Source organism: Nicotiana tomentosiformis, chromosome 1, assembly GCF_000390325.3.
Source record: "Nicotiana tomentosiformis chromosome 1, ASM39032v3, whole genome shotgun sequence".
NCBI classification, from domain to species: domain Eukaryota; kingdom Viridiplantae; phylum Streptophyta; class Magnoliopsida; order Solanales; family Solanaceae; genus Nicotiana; species Nicotiana tomentosiformis.
The window spans coordinates 64,787,835-64,809,390 of NC_090812.1; the positions used below are offsets into that span (position 1 = coordinate 64,787,835).

Consider the following 21,556-nt stretch of genomic DNA (forward strand, 5'->3'; position numbering starts at 1 on the left):
ATGGGGGCCTCTCAAACCTGAAGTCATCATGGCTCCTTCTTCCCTCTTCTTTCGATTTGCTAAACCTCCCGAGCCGTTCTGGATGGCTTGGGAGGTGGCTCTCAAAGAAGATTGACTTATGATTCGGCCAATTTTCAAGCCATTTTCTACCATTTCTCCGATTTGTATGGCCTCTGCAAAAGGTTTGCCCATTGCAGACATCATGTTCTAAAAGTAATCGGCCTCTTGGGCCTGCAAGAAAACATTGACCATTTCTGCCTCATCCATAGGCGGTTTCACTCTGGATGCTTGCTCACGCCACTTGATAGCATATTCACGGAAGCTTTCCACGGTTTTCTTCTTGAAATTGGTCAGAGAATTCCTATCTGGAGCTATATCAATATTGTATTGAAATTGCTTGACGAAATCTCGAGCCAAGTCATCCCATATATGCCAATGGGAGATGTCCTGATCTATGTACCATTCTGACGCAATTCCCGTCAAGCTCTCCCCGAAATAGGCCATCAAAAGTTCTTCTTTTCCACCTACCCCTCTCATCTGATTGCAATATATTTTCAAATGAGCGATCGGGTCTCCGTGCCTGTCGTACTTTTTGAATTTTGGCATTTTATAACCAACGGGCAAATGAACATGAGGAAACATACACAGATCGGATTAGGAGATACTCTTTTGGCCACTCAGGCCTTGCATGTTCTTCAGACCTTTTTTGAGGCTTTTCATCTTCCGAACCATCTCTTCTTGCTTGGGGTTTCTCATAGCTCTTTCCTGTTCCATATGAGACTCAAACTGCGGGTGTTGAGGGTAAAGGTTTGGGGTAACATGAGCGTTGTCTAGCTAAAATTGCAGGACTTGAAAAGTGAAAGCTGAAGGCTCGAAGCATGGCCTGGGAACTGTTGGTTGTGCCGTAGTAGAGACTGGTAGTGCGGTGAATAATGTAGAAGGTACCCCTGAAAATGGTGCCTGGGGGCGAACCTCAAAAGGCATACCGGTGAAATTGGCCGATATAGTGGGGTACCCAAATGGGATGAATGGGTTTGTTAGGGGGATGGGGACATTAGAGATTCCACTCATCCTGGGAAGCAGTTCAGGAAATTCGGGGATTATACTGGGCGGTTCTTTGCCATTAGACCAAGCGTCCCACATTTCTAACATGCGGACGCGCAGCCTCCTATTTTCCTCAGTGGCTATGGAGTCTGACTGTGGAATAGCCGATACAGGACTATCCTCAGGCTCAATAATTGGTAGATGACTTTCAGAAGACATAGGAACAGTGCCTTTAGATCTTGTGAAGTAAGGATGGGAAGCCAAATTACCACAAAACCAACCACCTAAACAGGACCTTTGTATTTGCACACAAAACAACCTAGTTAGTTTGAGATATTTAATAGATAAGGAATCGCATATTGGGGATGCAATGCACTTAAACAATTAAATGTTTCTAAATGTCTTTGCAACAGCTGTATGTTTTATCCCGGCTTTACTATCTCTTTTCTCAAATTTCGAATCCTTATTTCTTTTTCCTTCCCTTATTGTTGTTTTTGCTCTTTTATTTTTCACTCATTTTTCTTTCTTGTTCACTCAATTTTCCTTCTTTTTCTCTCTTTTTCTTTATATTTCACTCAGATTGTCTATAGCTACGATTGAATCCAATGGGGTTTGCCTACGTATCATGACACCGCATGAATCAGATCATTACGTAGTTCAGGAAATAAATGCAGAATAAAAGAAAAGAAAATTTTGGTTTTTGGTTTTTTTCAATATTTCATTAAATAAAATCTTTTTGGGTTTTTCTATTACAAAGATTTTGGAAATACTGATGATTATACTCAAAACAAAAAAACAGACTCGAAAAGGTAAAAAATACAGACTCAAAGCCAAAAATAATAAATAAAAAATATCAGGAATACATAAGAGCCTCTAATACTACTCCGTGGCCCCGTGGAACATCAGTCGGTCTCGACGTGGGCCTGCGTGCAATCTCTTCTTGAAGGTACTCTAAATCATCCATCACACGACGAACAAAAGTCATCACAGAAGTAAAGAACATGGACCTGGTCATATCTTCGCATTCATGGCATTTCATTACGAAGTAATCAGCGATTTCTTTAATCCTAGTTCTAATGACGCCCTTTTCTTGGAGCAAGCGTCCAATTTGCTGAGACCGGGCCTCCAACACTTGTGTGGCCGTATGGTTTTGGTCTTGCAATTGTTGTATGACTTCTTCCAATCGGGAAAATCGATTTATAGCAATGCTCTCTTTCAGCTTTGAAATCCTTTGTCTGTTGGACCATTTTATTTTCGAGATTAGTCAGCTTTTCCCTTAAGATCGCGACCCCTCTATCATACTTTTGCTTTAAATGCTGAACACACCTTGCCCGTTCTTCTGCATTATTCGCCAATTTTGCCCGAGCTTTTGCCAATTCATCCTCGGCCTTTGTCAAATCAAACCCATAATCATGAACTTTCCGTCTCAGATTACTTATGAGTCTTTCATTTTTTTTGTTTTTTACCGTGTTTTCAGCAACTATTTTCATTTTCTGAATCTGAGCTCGGATGGCTTCATTTTCTCGGGCCAACCTTTTCTTTTCTCCTTCATCCTCAGTAGCCTGCAAACTACTCTTAAATTTGAGGTTTTTGATTTGATCCTCTAGCTTGCTTATGGTGGTCCGGTATTCCTTTTCTTTAGCTAACCAAACCTACTGTTCTCGCGCTCCATCGGTAAATTGTTGGACATGGGGTCTTTTGGCGGGTTGTTCTGTCTCTTGATAAACTCGAACTCTCTTACCATACCAGGCTGTGTAGTTAGATTCTACTTTACCCGAGGAACAATCCCGTACTTGAGTTTGTGGCTCCAGAAACCTATATTGGTGCCAAATCTGGCGAACCTTTTGTTCTAGGAATGTGGCTTTTGGGCATAGTTCAATAACCTGTGGACTCAAATCTTCATCATAAGGGACTATTTAGTATCTTCCCAAATGGCGTAGGACCCGATGCGGAGCATATGGCTGAATACTCCAAAGTCCCATCAATAAAAGAAAGCACACTCCGGCAGACAAGTAAATAACCTCGTTGACCGTGAGCCAACTGAAAGTCCACTCAATTCGGTTTGCGGTCAAAAAACCCAAATACGCGAACCAAGCCTTAGTACCCTCCGGTAACTCATGACCGTTTACCCGATTTTCGTATTCTTCAATGTAATCGAGTCTGGTCAGACTGTAGTTCATGTTCCTCGGGCGATGGCAAAGATGTTCCACCAGCCACATTTGCAAAAGCAAGTTGCAACCCTCAAAGAACTTTGTCCCAGCTCGACAGGCTGTTAGAGCTCGATAGATTTCTGCGACAATCATCGGTATAAGATCGTCGTTGGCCTTTTTGACCCTAAAGTCCTAGCTCTATATGTCTGTCACTCCTTGGGCATATCAGAGTGCCTAAAAAGGCAACTACGAAGGCTAAACCTCTGCGTGCTTCCCATTTGTTTTTATTTTCCTGATGACTCAAACCATTGTTTGGAGCCCCAAATCCTCGGGGATCCCCATACCGGCTGTATAAGAAGTGGAATGTGCAAAATCCTTTGGCCAAATTTCCATCTTTAACCTACCGGCTAATGCTCAGAAGGTCCAAAAACATATGAGGAGTTACAGGTCTTGGTTCTACTGGATATCGGTGCCTGAGATTCCCGTCTAGACCAACATAACCTGCCATCTCTTCTAGCAAAGGGGTTAACTCAAAATCAGAGAAGTGGAAAACATTGTGCGTCGGGTCCCAAAACGGTATCAAAGCTTCAATTATGTCAACCCTTGGTTTAATTTTCAGACGCCCGGTGAGCCCACCTAAAGCCTTTGTCACATAAAGCTTGCTGACCTCCCCCAGGTCATTCCACCACATGTGGAGTCCCAGTGGAATCTCATCTACGACCCGAAAAGGTACATTCTCAACGGTGTTCATTCTGCATACAAATTGAGGACAAAAATCAAAACCGACACATTTTCCAAAAATACAAAGTGGTTAATTTTAAAAATCTAAATCAGTAAATTTCGTACCAAAATATTTTTTTTTTTATTTTGCAAATACGGCCCTTTCAGCACTTGAGGAAAGTTTTAGGGTTGTTCCTGCCAACTGAGGTTGGTTATAGGAGAAAAGACTGACTTGGGTTTACATTGTGGTTATTCTTGTGAAAACAGCCTTTCGGCGCTCCAGGAGAATGTTTTAAGGTTATTTTGACAAGAACGACCCCGGGTGATGATCATGTTTCAAAAGGTTCTTATTTTGGTTAGTTTTGAAAAAATGTGGTCGGACCTGATAGGGGTTGCCTACGTATCTCACATCCGGTGAGAATCAGACCCGCGTAGTTTGGTAGGTTTTGGAGCAATAGGAAAACACGACTTATTTTGAAAATGACTTTTTTTTTCCAGAGTTTCAGTATTTTTCAAATACCTGGAATTTCAAAACCGGGTAAATTATTTTTATTTTTTTTTATTTTTTTATCTCACTCTTTGTTTTTTCTTGGTTCCCTTTCCCTATTCTAGAAGCCGGTCAACATGCAAGCTAAAACAAATATATGCACAAATAGCACATAAAATGTATCAAGATGGTCCAATATATTGGGTACACCTGTCCTAGACGGACCCAACCCCTATGTTGAGTCCCCAAAGTCAAATACACGTGATGCAAATAAACGTTCCTACTAGGGATCCGGCATGAGGCTATGTTATTCTAGGTTTAGATCCTAGGAGTGTTGTTCTAGACCTGGCTTACCCGAGCAGACAACTCGAGCCGGGGGGGGGGGGCAGCGTACCGGGAATACAGAAGCTTCACCGGCTTTGCAACTTGTCCGAACCTCGTTCTAAAATTAGGCTATGACTCTAACAGAAAAGAATCCATGCGAAGCGCATGCTTCCTAAAAGATTTAGAAGACTTAGAGAGAAGAGGGTTTCGTAACAGTTTATATATAGTTCAAGCAATATCAAAGCGGTAAAAAGCGGCATTTAGCACATTAGGCTCAAACACGTAAAAATCAGATAATAAATAAAAGCCAAGTATAACATCTATTCTAAGCTCGAATTCTGAACCCTGAACCAGAGATTCTGGATTCTTATTCCCCAGCGGAGTCGCCAGAGCTGTTACACCTCCTTTTTCCCGAGGGGAAAGGGGATAGGGAGTTTTTCCAATTTAAGTGACATTATTCGAAATGGGATTATTTTTTTATTCAGAGTCGCTACTTGGAATAATTTATGGTGTCCCAAGTCACCGATTTATTTTAGAACCCCAAATCGAGGAAATTTGACTCTTATTTTTGGTCCGCGAACACAAAAGACCGGGTAAGGAATTCTGTTAACCTGGGAGAAGGTGTGAGGCACTCTCGAGTTACGTGATTTTAGCATGGTCGCTTAACAATTAATACTTGGCGTAATTATCTGATTTATTACATGTTTTAAACCCATTGTGCATTTTTGTCTTTTACCGCTTTTTAATATTTATGGAATTTATTTGAGCAAGTCGCGATGTCGCACACTTGTCGTTTTGGTGCACATTGCATACCGCGCCACATGAAACGCACCCGCGATTTACAACATGTTTATTTTTATTATTATTTGAAGTTATGGTCAAGTCGCGTGAAACGCGCACTTGAATTGGGGTTTACGTATCATGACTATGCCACAGGAACCGTACCCATAGTTACGATGATTTATTATTAATCGCGCCTAAATCAAGCTACGGTGTTCGAATATTATTCAATTACTAATTTTGACATTATTACAAGGTCATGAGGTATGTATATTATTATGGAGGAAATGAAGTAAATTAATTATGGAAAAAGTTGGCTAGCTTGTGAATGTTTATTTGTTTTTGGTCATGTGCAACAATTAGCCCATAAATACGCTAGGGAAGTTCAATTAAAGTCTTACACCAATCATGGCCCAACCTAATCTCTTATAATTTTACTGCTAATCAATATTTTAAATTAGACTAAATTTATGGTAGGAAAAGATAGATACAGGCAGGATCAATTTGGTCACTAAGATAGGAGATCAAAATGAAACTAAAGCATGCTAAAATGGAAAGCCATTACTTCATTGGATAAACAAGAAAAGTAACGAATTAATACATATTCATCAATAAAATTAACCATATGAACTACTAAAAAGAACAATAAATTAATCTTAACAAATACTCAACACGTATATTTGAGTTCTTGAGATTATGGGTAACAATTTCCTTCGAATATTTCCGGAATTCGAGCACGTGGGCCCAGGCTGAATTTTAGGAATTTTACCATTTTGGGTCTGCTAATTAATTTAATAGTCTAATTTCGAATTATTGAGTATGTATTAATTATTTTGTATAACATTTGGATAGTTTCAGATTTATCGGCATCGAATTGAGACTTTAACGCGACATTATGATCGGGAAGTGGACTTTGAGACAAGGTAAGTCTATTGTCTAACCTTGTAAGAAGGAATTTACCCCATAGGTGATTTAAATTTATATTTGTTGCAAATTGTGTGGGGCTACGTACGCACTTGGTGACGAGAGTCCGTGCGTAGCTACTAATTATGCTATGTCCAGGTAGTTTAGGACTCAAATCATGAATTTCTTGTGCTAATTGCATCCTTATTTAATTAAAGTATTAGAATTATATTATAAATTGTTAGAGGAAATAGTAAAAGACCGAAATTTCACATACTTGAATTTTTGTGCAAACTATTTGGCTGTTAATAGAAATTGTATATCCTTATGTGTTAGCCTTATAATAACTTCTAATTCCGGAGGTTCATAAGAAAATGTCCTCTTTTCTTGTGGAGCAGGCCGAATGCCTCGGCAGTATAGATGCATCTATGGATCGTTCCGCACGTCCCTCGGTAGTGTGCACGACACTCTAGACCGGGCCGAACGACCTCGGCAGAAATCGTGCCTAATAATAATAATTACACGATACCTTGACATTCTATTACAGCATATGAAGCTAATTGATAAATTGGAAATTATTGAATTTTGAAAGAATTATTTTCTCCAACTTGTTAAGAAACTTATTGTCATTCACATAAATCATGTTTATTTAAATATCTCTATTTTAATATTATTGACCCTTAGTGACTATCAAAGTCGACCTCTCGTCACTACTTCTTCGAGGTTGGACTTGATTTTTACTGGGTACACGTTGTTTACGTACTCATGCTACACTTGCTACACTTTTTGTGCAGGATCCGAGACAGGAGTTTTAGGTGGTTCTACTGGAGCGCATCTACGATACCCCGGTGAGCTACCTTTCTGGGTCGTCCTGCAGCAGCTAGTGCCTCTTCTTGAATTTGTATTCTGTCTATTTTAATTCAGACAACATTTTAAAAATTTTGGTTTAATCTACTAGATGCTCAAATACTTGTGACACCAGGTCTTGGCACACACACTGGTAGAATTGGGATTTGGATTATTTTTCTTGCTTTTTATTTAATCAGAAGCGTTCATATTTTTTTCGTAAATCTTGCAAGTAAGAATATTTTAATTACTCGGAGATTTATTTAAGGAAATAATTTATGTTTAATTCACTAGTTGGCTTGCCTAGCGGTGATGTGGGACGCCATCACGGCCTATAGGTGAAATTGGGTGGTGACACCAATAGACAAAAACAGTCCATAACAATGTAAAGCATGTAATAAAAGAAGTAACTCAGAGATAAAATGCTCAGCTTAATCATGATTTCTGAAAATAGTTCTGCCTTTCAAGTGTATCAGTGAAAACCAAAGTCATTTACCGAAGTTGCTAAAAATATGAGTAAGTTTGAAAACAATAATTTTTTCCAATGCTCCTTCCAACAATAAATAAGATGTTTCATTTTCTTTCCAGATAGCCAGTGTAAAATGCATCACTATGCCCATATGTCAATATGTGTGAGAGGTCATGAGTGATGTGATACCGTACAGCATGAGGAAAATACATCTCTATGCTTGTATGTCATGTGTGCTGTCAATGCAATGTATCTCAGAGATGAACTCATGTACTCACACTCTCAGAATACTCAATCTCACTGTCTCACACTTTTCACTTATCATGCTCAATCACTCGATATTGTATATGGCCAATCCGGTCCCAGGAAGATCCATCCCGGAATATATATATCAACTGACCATCAGTCACTCAGTGCCGAATAGGGCCAATCCAGCCCGTGGGGAAGATCCATCCCCGGGTATAAATTGTTCGGACGAGATCTATGTCCAGAGAAGATCCATCCCTCAATATAAAACTAACCGCGCTCACTAGGTGTGTGTGCAGACTCCGGAGGGACTCCTTCAGCCCAAGCACTATAAACTGCACGGACAACTCATGTGTTGCACGGACAACTCATGTGCTATAGTATTAATATCCGGATTTGCACGGACAACTCACGTGCCATAGTATCAATATCCTCACAATCAGGCCCTCGGCCTCACTCAGTCATCAATCTCTCCAGTCTCTCAGGCTCACAATGTCAGGAAACTAGCCCAAAAATGATGACATAATGTGTCAATATGTAGCAATAGAGACTGAGATATGATATGAAATGAATGAACATGACTGAGTATGATATTGTAATGTAAGCAAATATTTCAACAGTAGTAACGACCTCCATGGGTCCCGACCTCTATGGGTCCCAACAGGATAAACATATAGTCTACACATGGTTTCTAACATGAATCACAGCTCGATAACTCTAGTACGTAGAGATTTCATGATTATAGATAAGTTCAGGTAACTACACAGTACCATAGAAATAATGAAGTAACAGTTCACACGGTGCACTCTCACACGCCTGTCACCTAGCATGTGCATCACCTCAATACCAAACACATAACACGAATAATCAGGGTTCATACCCTCAGCTCCAAGATTAGAAGAGTTACTTACCTCGAACAAGCCGAGTCCAATATCGAGCGAGCTAAACAATGCTCCAAAAATTTCATTATGCGCGTATAAACATCCGAACGGCTCGAATCTAGTCACAATTAATTTGATTCAATCAACAAAAATTATAAGAATTAATTCCATATCGAAATACTAATTTTCCCACAAAAATCCAAAATTACGCTAAAATATTGCCAGTGGGGCCCATGTCTCAAAACCCGACAAAAGTTACAAAATATGAACAGCCATCCAATTACGAGTCCAATCATACCAAATTTACGAAATTCCGAAATCAAATCAGCCTCCAAATCTCAAATCTTATTTTCAAATCCCTAGTCCCAATTTCTCGAATTATACCTCAAAGACACGTAATCTAGTCAGAATACTCAATGATAATGTAATAGTATTGACTAACAATGATCACAAGTGACTTACCTCAAGTTCTCCCGTGAAATCCCTCTGAAAAATCTCCCCAAACCATGTTTGAACTCCAAAATGACAAAAATGTCGGACCCTTCTGTTTTTGTAGCCTGCCCGATGTTCTCCCTTCTGCCGATCATTTAACCGCATCAACGGTCCTGCTTTTGCGGAGATTCTGCCGCTTCTGCGGTTAGCTAAGGCTCCACTACCTCCCACTTCTACGATTATGCTTTCGCTTTTGCGGACTCGCTTCTGCGAGAAGCAGTCTGCTTCTGCGGTCACTAGCGCACTTGTGATTCCTCGTCCGCATCTGCTATCACGCAGGTGCGGAATTTTCCCTCGCACCTGCGGCCACTGCCCACTCTCCCTTTTTTTCTTCTGTGCTCCCATGATTGCTTCTGTGAGATCGCACCTGCGAGCCAAGTTCCGCAGGTGTGATTGCATCAAATGACAGAAAGCTTCCAGCTTTGTTCTATGTCTGATTTTGATCCGTTAGCCGTCCGAAACTCACCCGAGACCCCCGGGGCCTCAACCAAATATACCAACAAGTCCTAAGACATCATACGAAGTTAGTCGAAACCTCACATCATATCATACAACGCTAAAACCACGAATCATACCCCAATTCAAACTTAATGAAACTAAGAATTTTTAATTTCTACATTTGATGCCGAAACCTATCAAATTAAGTCTGATTGACCTCAAATTTTGCATACAAGTCATAAACGACATAACGAACCTATTCAAATTTCTAGAATCGGATTCCGACTCCGATATCAAAAAGTCAACTCCCCGGTCAAACTTCCAAGTTTAAATTTCTATTTTAGCCATTTCAAGCCTAATTTAACTACGGACTTTCAAATAATTTTTCGGACATGCTCCTAAATCCAAAATCACCATACGGAGCTATTGAAATCATCAAAACTCTATTCCGGGGTCGTTTACATATAAGTCAACATCCGGTCAATCTTTTCAACTTAAGTTTTCATCTTGGAGACTAAGTGTCTCAATTAATTTCAAAACCTCACCGGACCCGAACTAATTACCCTAGCAAGTCATACAACAACTGTAAAGCATAAATTGAGCAATAAATAGGGAAACGGGGCTGTAATACTCAAAACGACCGGTCGAGTCGTTACAGATATATAATATTAATTTCTCTTTGGAGTGCCTAAAGCATCTCATGAGGAGCTTATTTTGTAAAGCACCTCATGAGGAGTTTATTTTGTAAAAGTTCAAAATTACTCACTAATTACCTTAATATTTCAATCGAAATGCTCAAATATTTTCATACTTTACTATGAGTAAGCGAATAAATATTTTCATATTATTTAAGGCTTATGACGAAAGGTTTAGCTAAGCAAGACTACTCAAGAAAATATCCATAAAACTAGATCAAATTTAAAAATATAGTAAAGCACTGTAGGAAATATCTTTTTTTACCTCATATATTACCATCATTCTATATATGAAAGTGATGAAAATACATAGCACTTTTATAGTATAAGTTTTAATAAGTTCATATGTAAAATGAAGGTACAAATATATTTCCTATGATGCTTTGTGTTTCTGTACATTCGAAGTTTGGTCTAGTTCTATGGATATTCTCTTGTTAGTCTTGCTTAGCAAATGACCTTACATCGTAGGCCTTAGATAGTGTGAAAGTATCTATTCTCTTACTCATATTAAAGTATGAAAATATTTGAGCATTTCGATTTAAAATCTTAAAGTAATTATTGAGTAATTTGAAAACTTTTACAAAATAAACTTGTGATGACCCAAAATGTCATCTTTAAATTTAATAATTAATTATGTGTTCTAATATCTCGAAAAGTACTATTTATTATTCCTCGACTTGCATGCGTAGTCCGTAAAATTTTCGGAAAAGTTTTTATGTGAAAAATGGATTAAAATATGTATTAGATCTTTAAAACTCAACTAAATTGACTTTGGTCAACATTTTGAGCAAACGGACTCGGATTAGTATTTTGACAGTTCCGGTAGGTCTGTCTCGTGATTTGGAACTTGGGCGTATTCCAGGAATCAAATTCCGAGGTCCCTTGCCCGAGATATGGAATTTTAATGAAAAATTAAAAGTTAAAGTTCAAATAGTGATCGGATGTCGAATTATGTGCAAACGACCCCGGAATAGCATTTTGATGATTCCAACAGCTCCGTATAATAATTTTGGACTTAGGAGTATGATCGAAATTTTATTTGGAAGTTCGTAGTGAAATTAGGCTTGAAATGGCTAAAATAGAAATTTAAAGTTTGGAAGTTTGACCAGGGAGTTGACTTTTTGATATCGGGGTCGGAATCTAGTTCTGAAAATTTTCACAGCTCCGTTATGTCATTTATGACTTGTGTGCAAAATTTGAGGTAAATCGGACTTGATTTGATAGGTTCCGGCATCGAATGTAGAAGTTGAAAATTCTTAGTTTCATTAAGCTTGAATTGGGGTATGATTCGTGATTTTAGCATTGTTTGATGTGATTTAGAGGTTCGAGTAAGTTCGTATGATGTTTTATGACTTGTTGGTATATTTGGTTGAGGTCCCGAGGGCCTCGGGTGTATTTCAGATGGTTAACAGATCAAAAATTGGACTTAAACAACTACTGCAATTTTTCTCTTCTGCTGAAAATTCTGGGCTGTGATCGAGCCCAAAATCAAGCACCCAAGATCGAGCTCCCAAGATCGAGCTCCCATGATCGAGCTCCCATGATTGAACTCCCTGATCGAGCTCCCAAGATCGAGCTCCTTGATCGAACTCCCTTGATCGAGCTCCCTGATCGGAATGGACAGATCTGTAAGTTATAAAATCAGAGGCATTCGACCCATTAGCCATTTTTGACAAACTTGAGCTTGAGCAGAGGCGAATTTTGATAGATTTTCAAGGAAAGACATTTGGGATAAGTGATTCCAACTCAGATTTGGTCTATATACACAAATATATCATTGTTTTCACCATTTAATTAGTGTTTTGAGATTGAAATTAAAATTTTAGAAATCTCATAGAAACGAATTTTTGAGATTTCGGTATCGATTCAGAGCCGGATTTGAGTGAAACTGGTATGGTTGGACTCGTAATTGAATGGGTTGTCGGATTTCATAACTTTCGCCAGATTTCGAGATGTGGGCCCCACGAATGAATTTTTAATTAATTTCGGGATTTTTATTGAAAATGTAGTAATTCTTATAGAATTGATTCCTATAAATTTTAGTGATCGTATCGAATTACTTATGGTTAGATTTGAGTCAATCAAAGTTGGATAATCGAGGAAAGGGCCTTCTAGTGGATTAAATTGGAGCAAATTGAGGTAAGTCTCTTGTCTAATCTTGTGAGGGAAAAATTTACCCCACAAGTGATTAAATTAAATAATTATTGCTAATTGCGGGGGCTACGTACGCACGAGGTGACGAGAGTACGTACGTAGCTACTATTAATGCTAAAGTCCGGGTAGTTTAGGACTCGCATGAATTACTTATGTAAATTGTATTCTTTATTAATTAAAATATTTGATGTATATATTGTGAATTGTTATGAAAGGTAGAAAAATATAAAATTTTCATATGCTTAATTTTTGTTTAGATTAATTAATTGTTGAAATAAATTGTTATCCTCTCGAATAAATTTCAAATAAATACTCTTATTCCGGAGGTACATAAGAAAATGTCCTCCTTTCTTGTGGATCGGGCCGAACGCCTCGGAAGGATAGATGCATCTATGGATCGTGCCGCGCGTCCCTCGGCAATGTACATAATATTCTGGATCAGGCCGAACGACCTCGGTAGAAATTGTGCTTAATAATAATAATTACACGATACTTTGATAGTTTATTGTAGTTTGTGAAGCTAATTGATAAATTTGGAAATCTTTGGAATTTAAGGATTATTATCCCTGTTAGCTAAGGAATTATTGTTATTCCTGTAAATGAGATTAATTGATAAACTCAAAATTTATTGGAATTGAAGGAATTTAGTTAATATACTGAGAATTGTTGCATTTGAAGGAATTTAATTATTTCTGCTGGTTAAATAAAGTATTGTTATATTCTGTGAATCATGATGAATTATATATTCTAGTTCTATTTCAATTATTATTAATGACCCGTAGTGAGTGTCAAAGTCGTCCATCTCGTCTCTACCACTTCGAGATTAGGCTTGATACTTACTAGGTACACGTTGTTATGAGCAGACCTAATAGAGTCTTGCGGATCAGTACGGAGACGTCTGTAGTTATCTTTGAGAGGCTATAGGGTGTTAGGAAACTACCTTTCTTCATATTCCATTGTGCAATTAATGTAATACTAAATATCCTTCTCTTATTCTCTCACAGATGGTGAGAACGCGCTCTAATGAGGTTCCAGACTAGGGAAGAGCTACTCCCCCAGTTGCTAGAGGCCGAGGGAGGGCTCCAGCCTGTGGTAGAGGGCGAGGACATCCCAGGACTATTCCAGTTATGCCACTAGTGGGTCCAGAAGAGAATCCCATTATTGGGGAACAAGGTGAGGTGCCTGTGGCAGAGCCAGCTCCGGTGGATTTCACATCTACACCAAGATTTCAGGATGTCATGGGTCGTATGCTGCGATTCATGGGCAATATGACTCAGGCCTATTTATTTCCAATAGACCCAGCCACATCTCAGGCGGGCAAGAGAGCATAGACCCCTACCGCACAGGCCTATGGACATTCAGCTACTGTATATCGGACCCAGGGTGCACTACCTATGGGTGGAGCCCAGCCAGTGGCAGCAGCTACACCTGAGCCCAGGCCAGTTGTAGCCGCTGACCCTCAGAAACTATTGGACAGATGGACTAGACTACATCCTCCTGTCTTGGGGGTGAGCGACACGAGGATCCCCAGGATTTCATTGATCGGTGCAAGGATAGACTGTACAACATGAGGATATTTGAGTCTCATGGGGTAGACTTTGCTACTTTTCAGCTAGAGGGCAGAGCCCGGAGATGGTGGCAGTCGTATGTTCTTGGCAGACCAGCAGATTTTCCTCCCATAACTTGGGACAGGTTCACCCATATCTTCCTGGACAGGTATATTCCACCCTCCCAGAGGGAAGAGTTGAGGTTTTAGTTTGAACAGCTCCAGCAGGGTCAGATATCATTGACCGATTATGAAGCGAGGTTTTCTAAGTTATCTTGCCATGCACTTATGATACTCCCTACTGAGGTTTACATACTGGCATTCTGGCCACTATGGCTCGAGAGGTTAAGATGGGTACTTCTTATGAGCTAGTTGTGGAGATAGCCCACAGGATTGATGGTGTACGTCAGCAGAGCCGATAGTAGGGTATAAGAGATAAGCGGTTCAGGTATTCTGGAAAGTTCAGAGGTGCTCCGTCTGGGGGCAGAGGTTAGTTCGTGAGAGGGCAGTCCAGCAAGCCCCCATATCTAGCACCACCGCCTCCTCGGGGTGCTCCAGTACGACCTTATTTCAGTGTTATACCAGAGAGTTCTTACCACCCACCAGCTATTCAGGGTTCTTCCCGTGGGTATTCAGGTCTCCAGGTCCATACCTCTAGTCAGTGGCTTATTGCACCGCAGAGTTGTTACGAGTGCGGGAATCCCGATCACATACGGAGATTTTGCCCCAGGCTTCGGGGTAAACTAGTACAACAGGGTTAGCAGCCTATGATTATCGGATCAGTTGCTCCACCAGTCGTCCGACCACCTAGAGGTGGAGGACAGGTGGGTAGAGGCCGTCCTAGAGGTGGAGGTCAGCCAGGTGGAGGTCAGCCAATTGGCGCTCCAACTCGGTTATATGCTTTTCTGGCCATACCAGATGCAGAGGCCTCAGATGTTGTGATTACATGTATTATTTCTATTTGCGGCAAAGATTCCTCAGTATTATTCGATCCAGGATCTACGTATTCATATGTGTCATCTCTATTTGCTCTATTCCTGGGTGTTTCTTGTGAGTCCTTCAGTACTCATGTTTATGTGTCCACTCCTGTGGGCAATTTTGTTGTTGTGAACTGGATCTACCGGTCTTGTATTATTATATTTTATGGTTATGAAACTAGAGCAGATCTCCTATTGCTTGAGATGACTGATTTTGAAATTATTCTAGGCATGGACTGGTTATCTCCATATCATGCTATTCTAGATTGTCATGCCAAGACTGTTACTTTGGCTATTCCAGCATTGCCTAAGCTGGCATGGAAGGGTTCGTCTGTTAGTTCATTTAATCGAGTTATTTCTTTTATAAAGGCTCAACACATGGTTGAGAAGGGATGTTTGGCTTATCTAGCTTATGTTCGGGATACTACTACAGAGACTCCGGCTATTGATTCAGTGCCTGTAGTTCGGGAGTTCTCCGATGTATTTCGTTCAGATCTTCCAGGTATGCCACCTGATCGTGATATTGATTTTTGTATTGACTTGGCTTCAGATAGCCAGCCTATATCTATCCCACCGTATCGCATGGCTCCGAAAGAATTGAAAGAATTGAAAGAATAACTTGAAGAGTTACTAGCCAAAGGGTTCGTCAGATCGAGTGTATCGCCTTGGGGTGCACAGATATTATTTGTGAAAAAGAAGGATGGAACAATACGGATGTGTATTGATTATCGCCAATTGAACAAAGTCACTATTAAGAACAATACCTATTGCCGCGTATTGATGATCTATTTGACCAGTTGCAGGGTGCTAGGGTGTTCTCTAAGATCGACTTGAGGTCGGGGTACTATCAGTTGAAGATTCGGGATTCGGATGTTCCGAAGATAGCTTTTCGGACTAGATATGGTCATTATGAGTTTCTGGTGATGTCCTTCGGCTTAACTAATGCCCCGTCAGTGTTTATGGATTTGATGAATAGGGTATTCAGGCCATATATTGATTCATTTGTCATCGTCTTCATTGATGACATCTTGATCTACTCGCACAGTAAGGAGGAGCATGAGCAGCATATGAGAGTAGTGCTTCAGATATTACGGGAACAAAAGCTATATGCTAAGTTCTCTAAATGTGAGTTATAGCTTGAGTCTGTAGCATTTTGGGACATATTGTATCAGGCAAGGGTATTAAAGTTGATCCCAAAAAGATTGAGGCAGTTCAGAATTGGCATCGTCCCACTTCGGCGACTGAGATAAGGAGTTTTCTGGGTTTGGAAGGTTATTATCGTCGGTTCGTGGAAGGTTTTTCTTCTATTGCAGCACCTTTAACCAAATTAACCCAGAAGGGTGCTCCGTTCTGATGGTCCGATAGTTGTGAGGTGAGCTTTCAGAAGCTCAAGACAGCATTGACTACAGCATCAGTGTTAGTGTTGCCTTCTGGTTCGGGGATGTATACAGTGTATTGTGACGCTTCACGTGTCGGCTTGGATTGTGTATTGATGCAGGAAGGGCAAGTTATTGCATATGATTCACGTCAGCTGAAGCCCCAAGAAAAGAATTATCCAGTACATGGTTTGGAGTTAGTTGCGATTGTTCACGCTCTTAAGATTTGGAGGCATTATCTTTATGGGGTGTCTTGTGAAGTTTACACTGATCATCACAGTTTACAGTATTTGTTCAAGTAGAGGGACCTAAATTTGAGGCAGCGCAGATGGCTGGAGTTACTAAAAGATTATGATATTACTATCCTGTATCATCTGGACAAAGCAAATGTGGTTGCAGATGCCTTGAGCAGAAAGGCAGAGAGTATGGGTAGTTTGGCTTTCATTTCAGCAGAGGAAAGGCCATTAGCCTTGGATATTCAGTCCTTGGCTAACAGACTTGTGAGGCTGGATATTTCAGAACCCAATTGAGTTCTTGCATGTGTTGTGGCCCAATCTTCACTATTTGAGCAAATCAAGGCTCGCCAGTATGATGTCCCACACTTGATGGTTCTTCGTGAAATGGTACTACGAGTTGGTGCCAAGGAAGTTACTATTGGTGCGAATGGTGTTCTGTGACTCCAGGGTCGTCTATGTGTATCCTAATGTGGATGGAATGAGGAAAAAAGATCCTAGAGGAGGCACACAGTTCTCGGTATTCTATTCATCCAGGTGCTATGAAGATGTATCGTGACCTGAGGCAGCATTATTAGTGGCGACGAATGAAAAAGGACATTGTTGAGCATGTAGCTAGGTGTCTAAATTGTCTGCAAGTTAAATATGAGCACCAAAGGCCAGGTGGCCTATTTCAGCAGATGACTATACCGGAGTGGAAATGGGAACGCATTACTATGGACTTTGTAGTTGGGTTGCCGCAGACCTTGCGGAAGTGTGATGTAGTTTGGGTCATTGTTGATAGGTTGACCAAGTCAGCACATTTCATTCCGGTTGTGACTATGTATACTTCAGAGAGGTTGGCCTAAATTTATATTCAGGAGATAGTTTGGTTGCACGGTGTGCCAATTTCCATCATATCAGATAGAGGTCCTCAGTTTACTTCACATATCTCACAATTTATAAGGAATCGGAAAATTATCAAAACATGAAAGTTGTAGTTGTTTGATCCTAGTTTCCAGAAAGTTAAACAAATCATCATTTGGACATTAGTACATAAAGTTATGATCGATTGAAGGAAGGCTGGTAGAGCAGTTTCTGGTGGACTTTTAGTGACGGAAAATGGACTTTTAGTGATGGATGGGCTGAAATTCCTTCATTTCGTTTTGGATTTTTGGAGCACGATTCTTGGGCGATTTTTACGGGAAAACATTAAGTGTTCCTTATTCTATATTGTTTATATTTCATGATTCCATACTCATTTACATCATGAATCCGTGAATTTATGGAAGAAAAATCAAGATTTTTGCAAAATCTTCCAAAAACAAAAATTTAAGATTTGGAGGTCGAGTTGTTATCATAATTTGATAAAATTAGTATGGGTGGACTCGTAATTGAATGGGTTGTCAGATTATGTAAGTTTCGCTGGATTCCGAGATGTGGGCCCCACGGGCAAATTTTGAGCTAATTTCGGATTTTATTGAAAAATATAATATTTTCTTATGAAATTGATTACTATAATTTTTGTTGACTGTATCGAATTAATTATGACTAGATATGAGTCGATCAGAGTCAGAAAATCGAGGAAAAAGCATAATACTTGGTTAAATTTGAGCAAGTCGAGGTAAGTGACTTTTCTAACCTAGTGTGGTGGAAATTCCCCTAGGATTGATAATTGTAATGTGTGGAAAGTCATGTACACGAGATGACGAGTGTGTACATGGGCTAAATGTGAAAGATTATGTTTTAAATTGTGTAGATCATTGTTGCGCATTAATTAAATTATTTTATTTTGTTATATTCTTCATTATTGATTTAATGTTTATATTTTTAAATTTGCTTGACTTTTTCCTGCTAATTATTTTATTTGTTTAGTTCAAACTTGGTTTCTTTTATTCCGTGCATTATTTGAAGGTTGATTTTCTTTAAATTAAATATTATTAATATGAAGTATTTGACATTTTTAAACTTGATATTGAAGCAACGTATTAAAGATTTTGAAATATTATTTTCCTGAATTATTTACTCCTGAATATTTTTGTAAGATTTTCGTACTCATTGTGATGGAGCAGTGAGCTCTTTATTGTGAAAAAATATTATTGTTGAATTATTTTGACATGAGTCGTGAGCTCTTTATTGTGCAAAAATATTATTGTTGAATTATTTTGACATGAGCCGTGAGCTCTTTATTGTGGAAAAATATTATTGATGATTTATTTTGGAATGAGCCGTGAGCTCTTTATTGTGGAAAAATATTGTTGTTGAATTATTTTGGCAAGTTAAATTGTTTGAGCACTTGAGGTGCAAATTGTGATACATTGTGATATTGATACGCATGCGGTGGTATAAGGTCTGTGTATTAAAACACAAGCGGTGAGATAAGGGTGGCTCGATACGCGTGGCTAGTAGGGGGAACTACTAGAAGTCATGCGGTGTGATTAGGATGGCTAAAATGCGGGATGCTATTTCAGAAAAAATATTTTCTTTCAAATAAATTGTGAAGGCTCCCGCGGTGAGATAAGGAAACGAGATATTGTGAATTTGTTTATGATCTGGGACTACGACGCAGTACCTCGGGAGTGCCCTTGTTGATATTGATTTATGGCTACAGTTGCCTTTGATTATAGTGTGATTTTCTTAAAGTTGAAAAGAATTCTGTTTTGTTTCCACGAGGTATTTATTTGCCATTATTTGATGTATTTAAATGTGACATACTACTTGATTCATTTTTATTGTCATTTTATCTTATAATATTGTTTAAACATTTTACCATGCCATTATTTATTCTCCAGTAGGGCCTGAACTGACCTCGTCACTACTCTACCGAGGTTAGACTTGGCACTTACTGGGTACCGCTGTGGTGTACTCATACTACGCTTATGCACATCTTTTTGTGCAGATCCAGGTACATCTTATCAGACCACGCATCAGTAAACTAGCTGTACGAGGAGACTTCAACATATTTCTGCCAACGCCCGCAGACTCCGGAGTCCCCTTCTATTCTTGTTATGTTGCTTCCTTATTTTCTTTAGACTCTGTTATATAGAGACATCGAGGATAAATTCTTAGAAGCTTGTGACTTATTTCTACCGGGTTTTGGGAGTTGAAATTGTTTTAATTGTAGTTTAATTATTTCAGATATTTATTATTATTCCGCATTGATAGGCTTACCTAGTCTTAGAGACTAGGTGCCATGACGATATCCTACGGAGGGAATTTGGGGTCGTGACAAGTTGGTATCAGACCTCTAGGTTCATAGGTGTTATGAGTCACAAGAAGGTTTAGTAGAGTCTTGTGGATCGGTATGGAGACGTCTGTACTTATCTTCGGGAGGCTATGGAACTTTTAGGAAAATATTCCCTTCTTTGATCCCTTATCGTGAGGCATTGATTTAGCTTGAAACATATATCTCATATTCCTTTGTATCCACTCGTGTATGACATTGCGCACTCGATATCAGTTGTGCGTCGACGGTTCGTGATGCCACAGATGGACTAGAGGGAGCCACAGATGCTCAAACATTGCCTTAACATATGGTTCCGACTGAACATACGGGCGTATTTAGATATCACCTAGTGAATCATGTGCGGGGTGCAAAAGACATTGGCGTCTAGTTGATTTATACGAGCTGTGAAGGTTATTATTGTGGATCATCGGACGTTGTGACCTATGACTTCACGCCGTCCACTATCAATTGGTGGATTGCGGGGTCATGTATTACATCAGTTTTGGCCTGAAATATATATATGTGGTACTGAATGGTTCCCTAAAATTTACACATGTTTAAGGCCTGAGATTTTGTAGAGGATAAGGTTGGGACTTGAGGTATGTCCGCCTCCTTCATAATCCTATACTTCAGTACCAAAGGAGTTATAGAAACAATTCTAAATTTACAGAAGGTCTACTCAGCATGGACGTCACAATTGCGGATTTTGGGGTGCTTTGGAGGAAGAGCAGTTGTTGACAAGATTCTGGAATATGTGGTTCATGCCAAGATTTGTCTGTATGGAGCTCTACTTTTGTGATCGTTGTGTATAAATAGGGGTAAGGGTTACCCCAAGGAAGAATCGAAGAGTATGTTAAGAAATAGGTCAACTCAACAGTGTTGAGTCAGCATAACAAAAGAAGAAATTTGCCTTGGGAGAGATAATTCTCCACCGGTGTTCATGGCAAGCCTATGACGGGGGCAGACCAGCCAATGCAACACCGCCCACTTGGCTCAGTTCTCAGAAATGCTTTTGAAAGAGTTTGTTTCCCAGACTCTCCGTAATGCGTGGCGCATAGGGTTTGAACTGTTGCATCAGGTCACCATTGATGGTGTCAAAATATGCCATCAAGTTCAATAAGTTAGCCTGTCATACTCCTACTTTGCTTCCTACAACTAGAGGGCGAGTTCACAGACTCATTAAAAGACTCAATTATGATCGTAAAATTTTGTACGACTTGGGAGCTACAAGCTGATACTTCATTTCTGCTAGTTGTACAAATTGCCAAGATATTAGAATGTGTTCGGGGTGAGGAAAAAAGGAAACTAAGGAGACCAATATGTCTCGAGGTTCTGGGGGATTCAGTGGATTCTACTCTGCAAGTATAAATCATTATGGATGGGGCTCGGGCAGTCAGCCAGCCCAGTCCGCACATCGGATTACTCGGGGTGCTCCAGCAAGTTCTTTTAATGCACCACCAACATGAGTTCCTACAATGGTTATTCCAGTTATCTAGCACAGACTCAATATGAGCAGCCTAACCTGCAAAGGGGGTGTTACGAATACGGTGATACTAGGCACATCATGAGAAAAATTGTCAAAAATTTGGG

At 39.7% G+C, this 21,556-nt stretch overlaps 1 protein-coding gene across 1 annotated transcript; it reads right to left on the reverse strand.

Annotated features, from left to right (window-relative positions):
* Positions 1–207: 207 nt before the first annotated feature.
* LOC117279607 (uncharacterized) lies at positions 208–537 on the reverse strand. Its single transcript, XM_033659166.2, has one exon. The coding sequence runs from the start codon at positions 535–537 to the stop codon at positions 208–210; it is 330 nt and encodes a 109-aa protein (XP_033515057.2).
* Between the last annotated feature and the right edge of the window lie 21,019 nt (positions 538–21,556).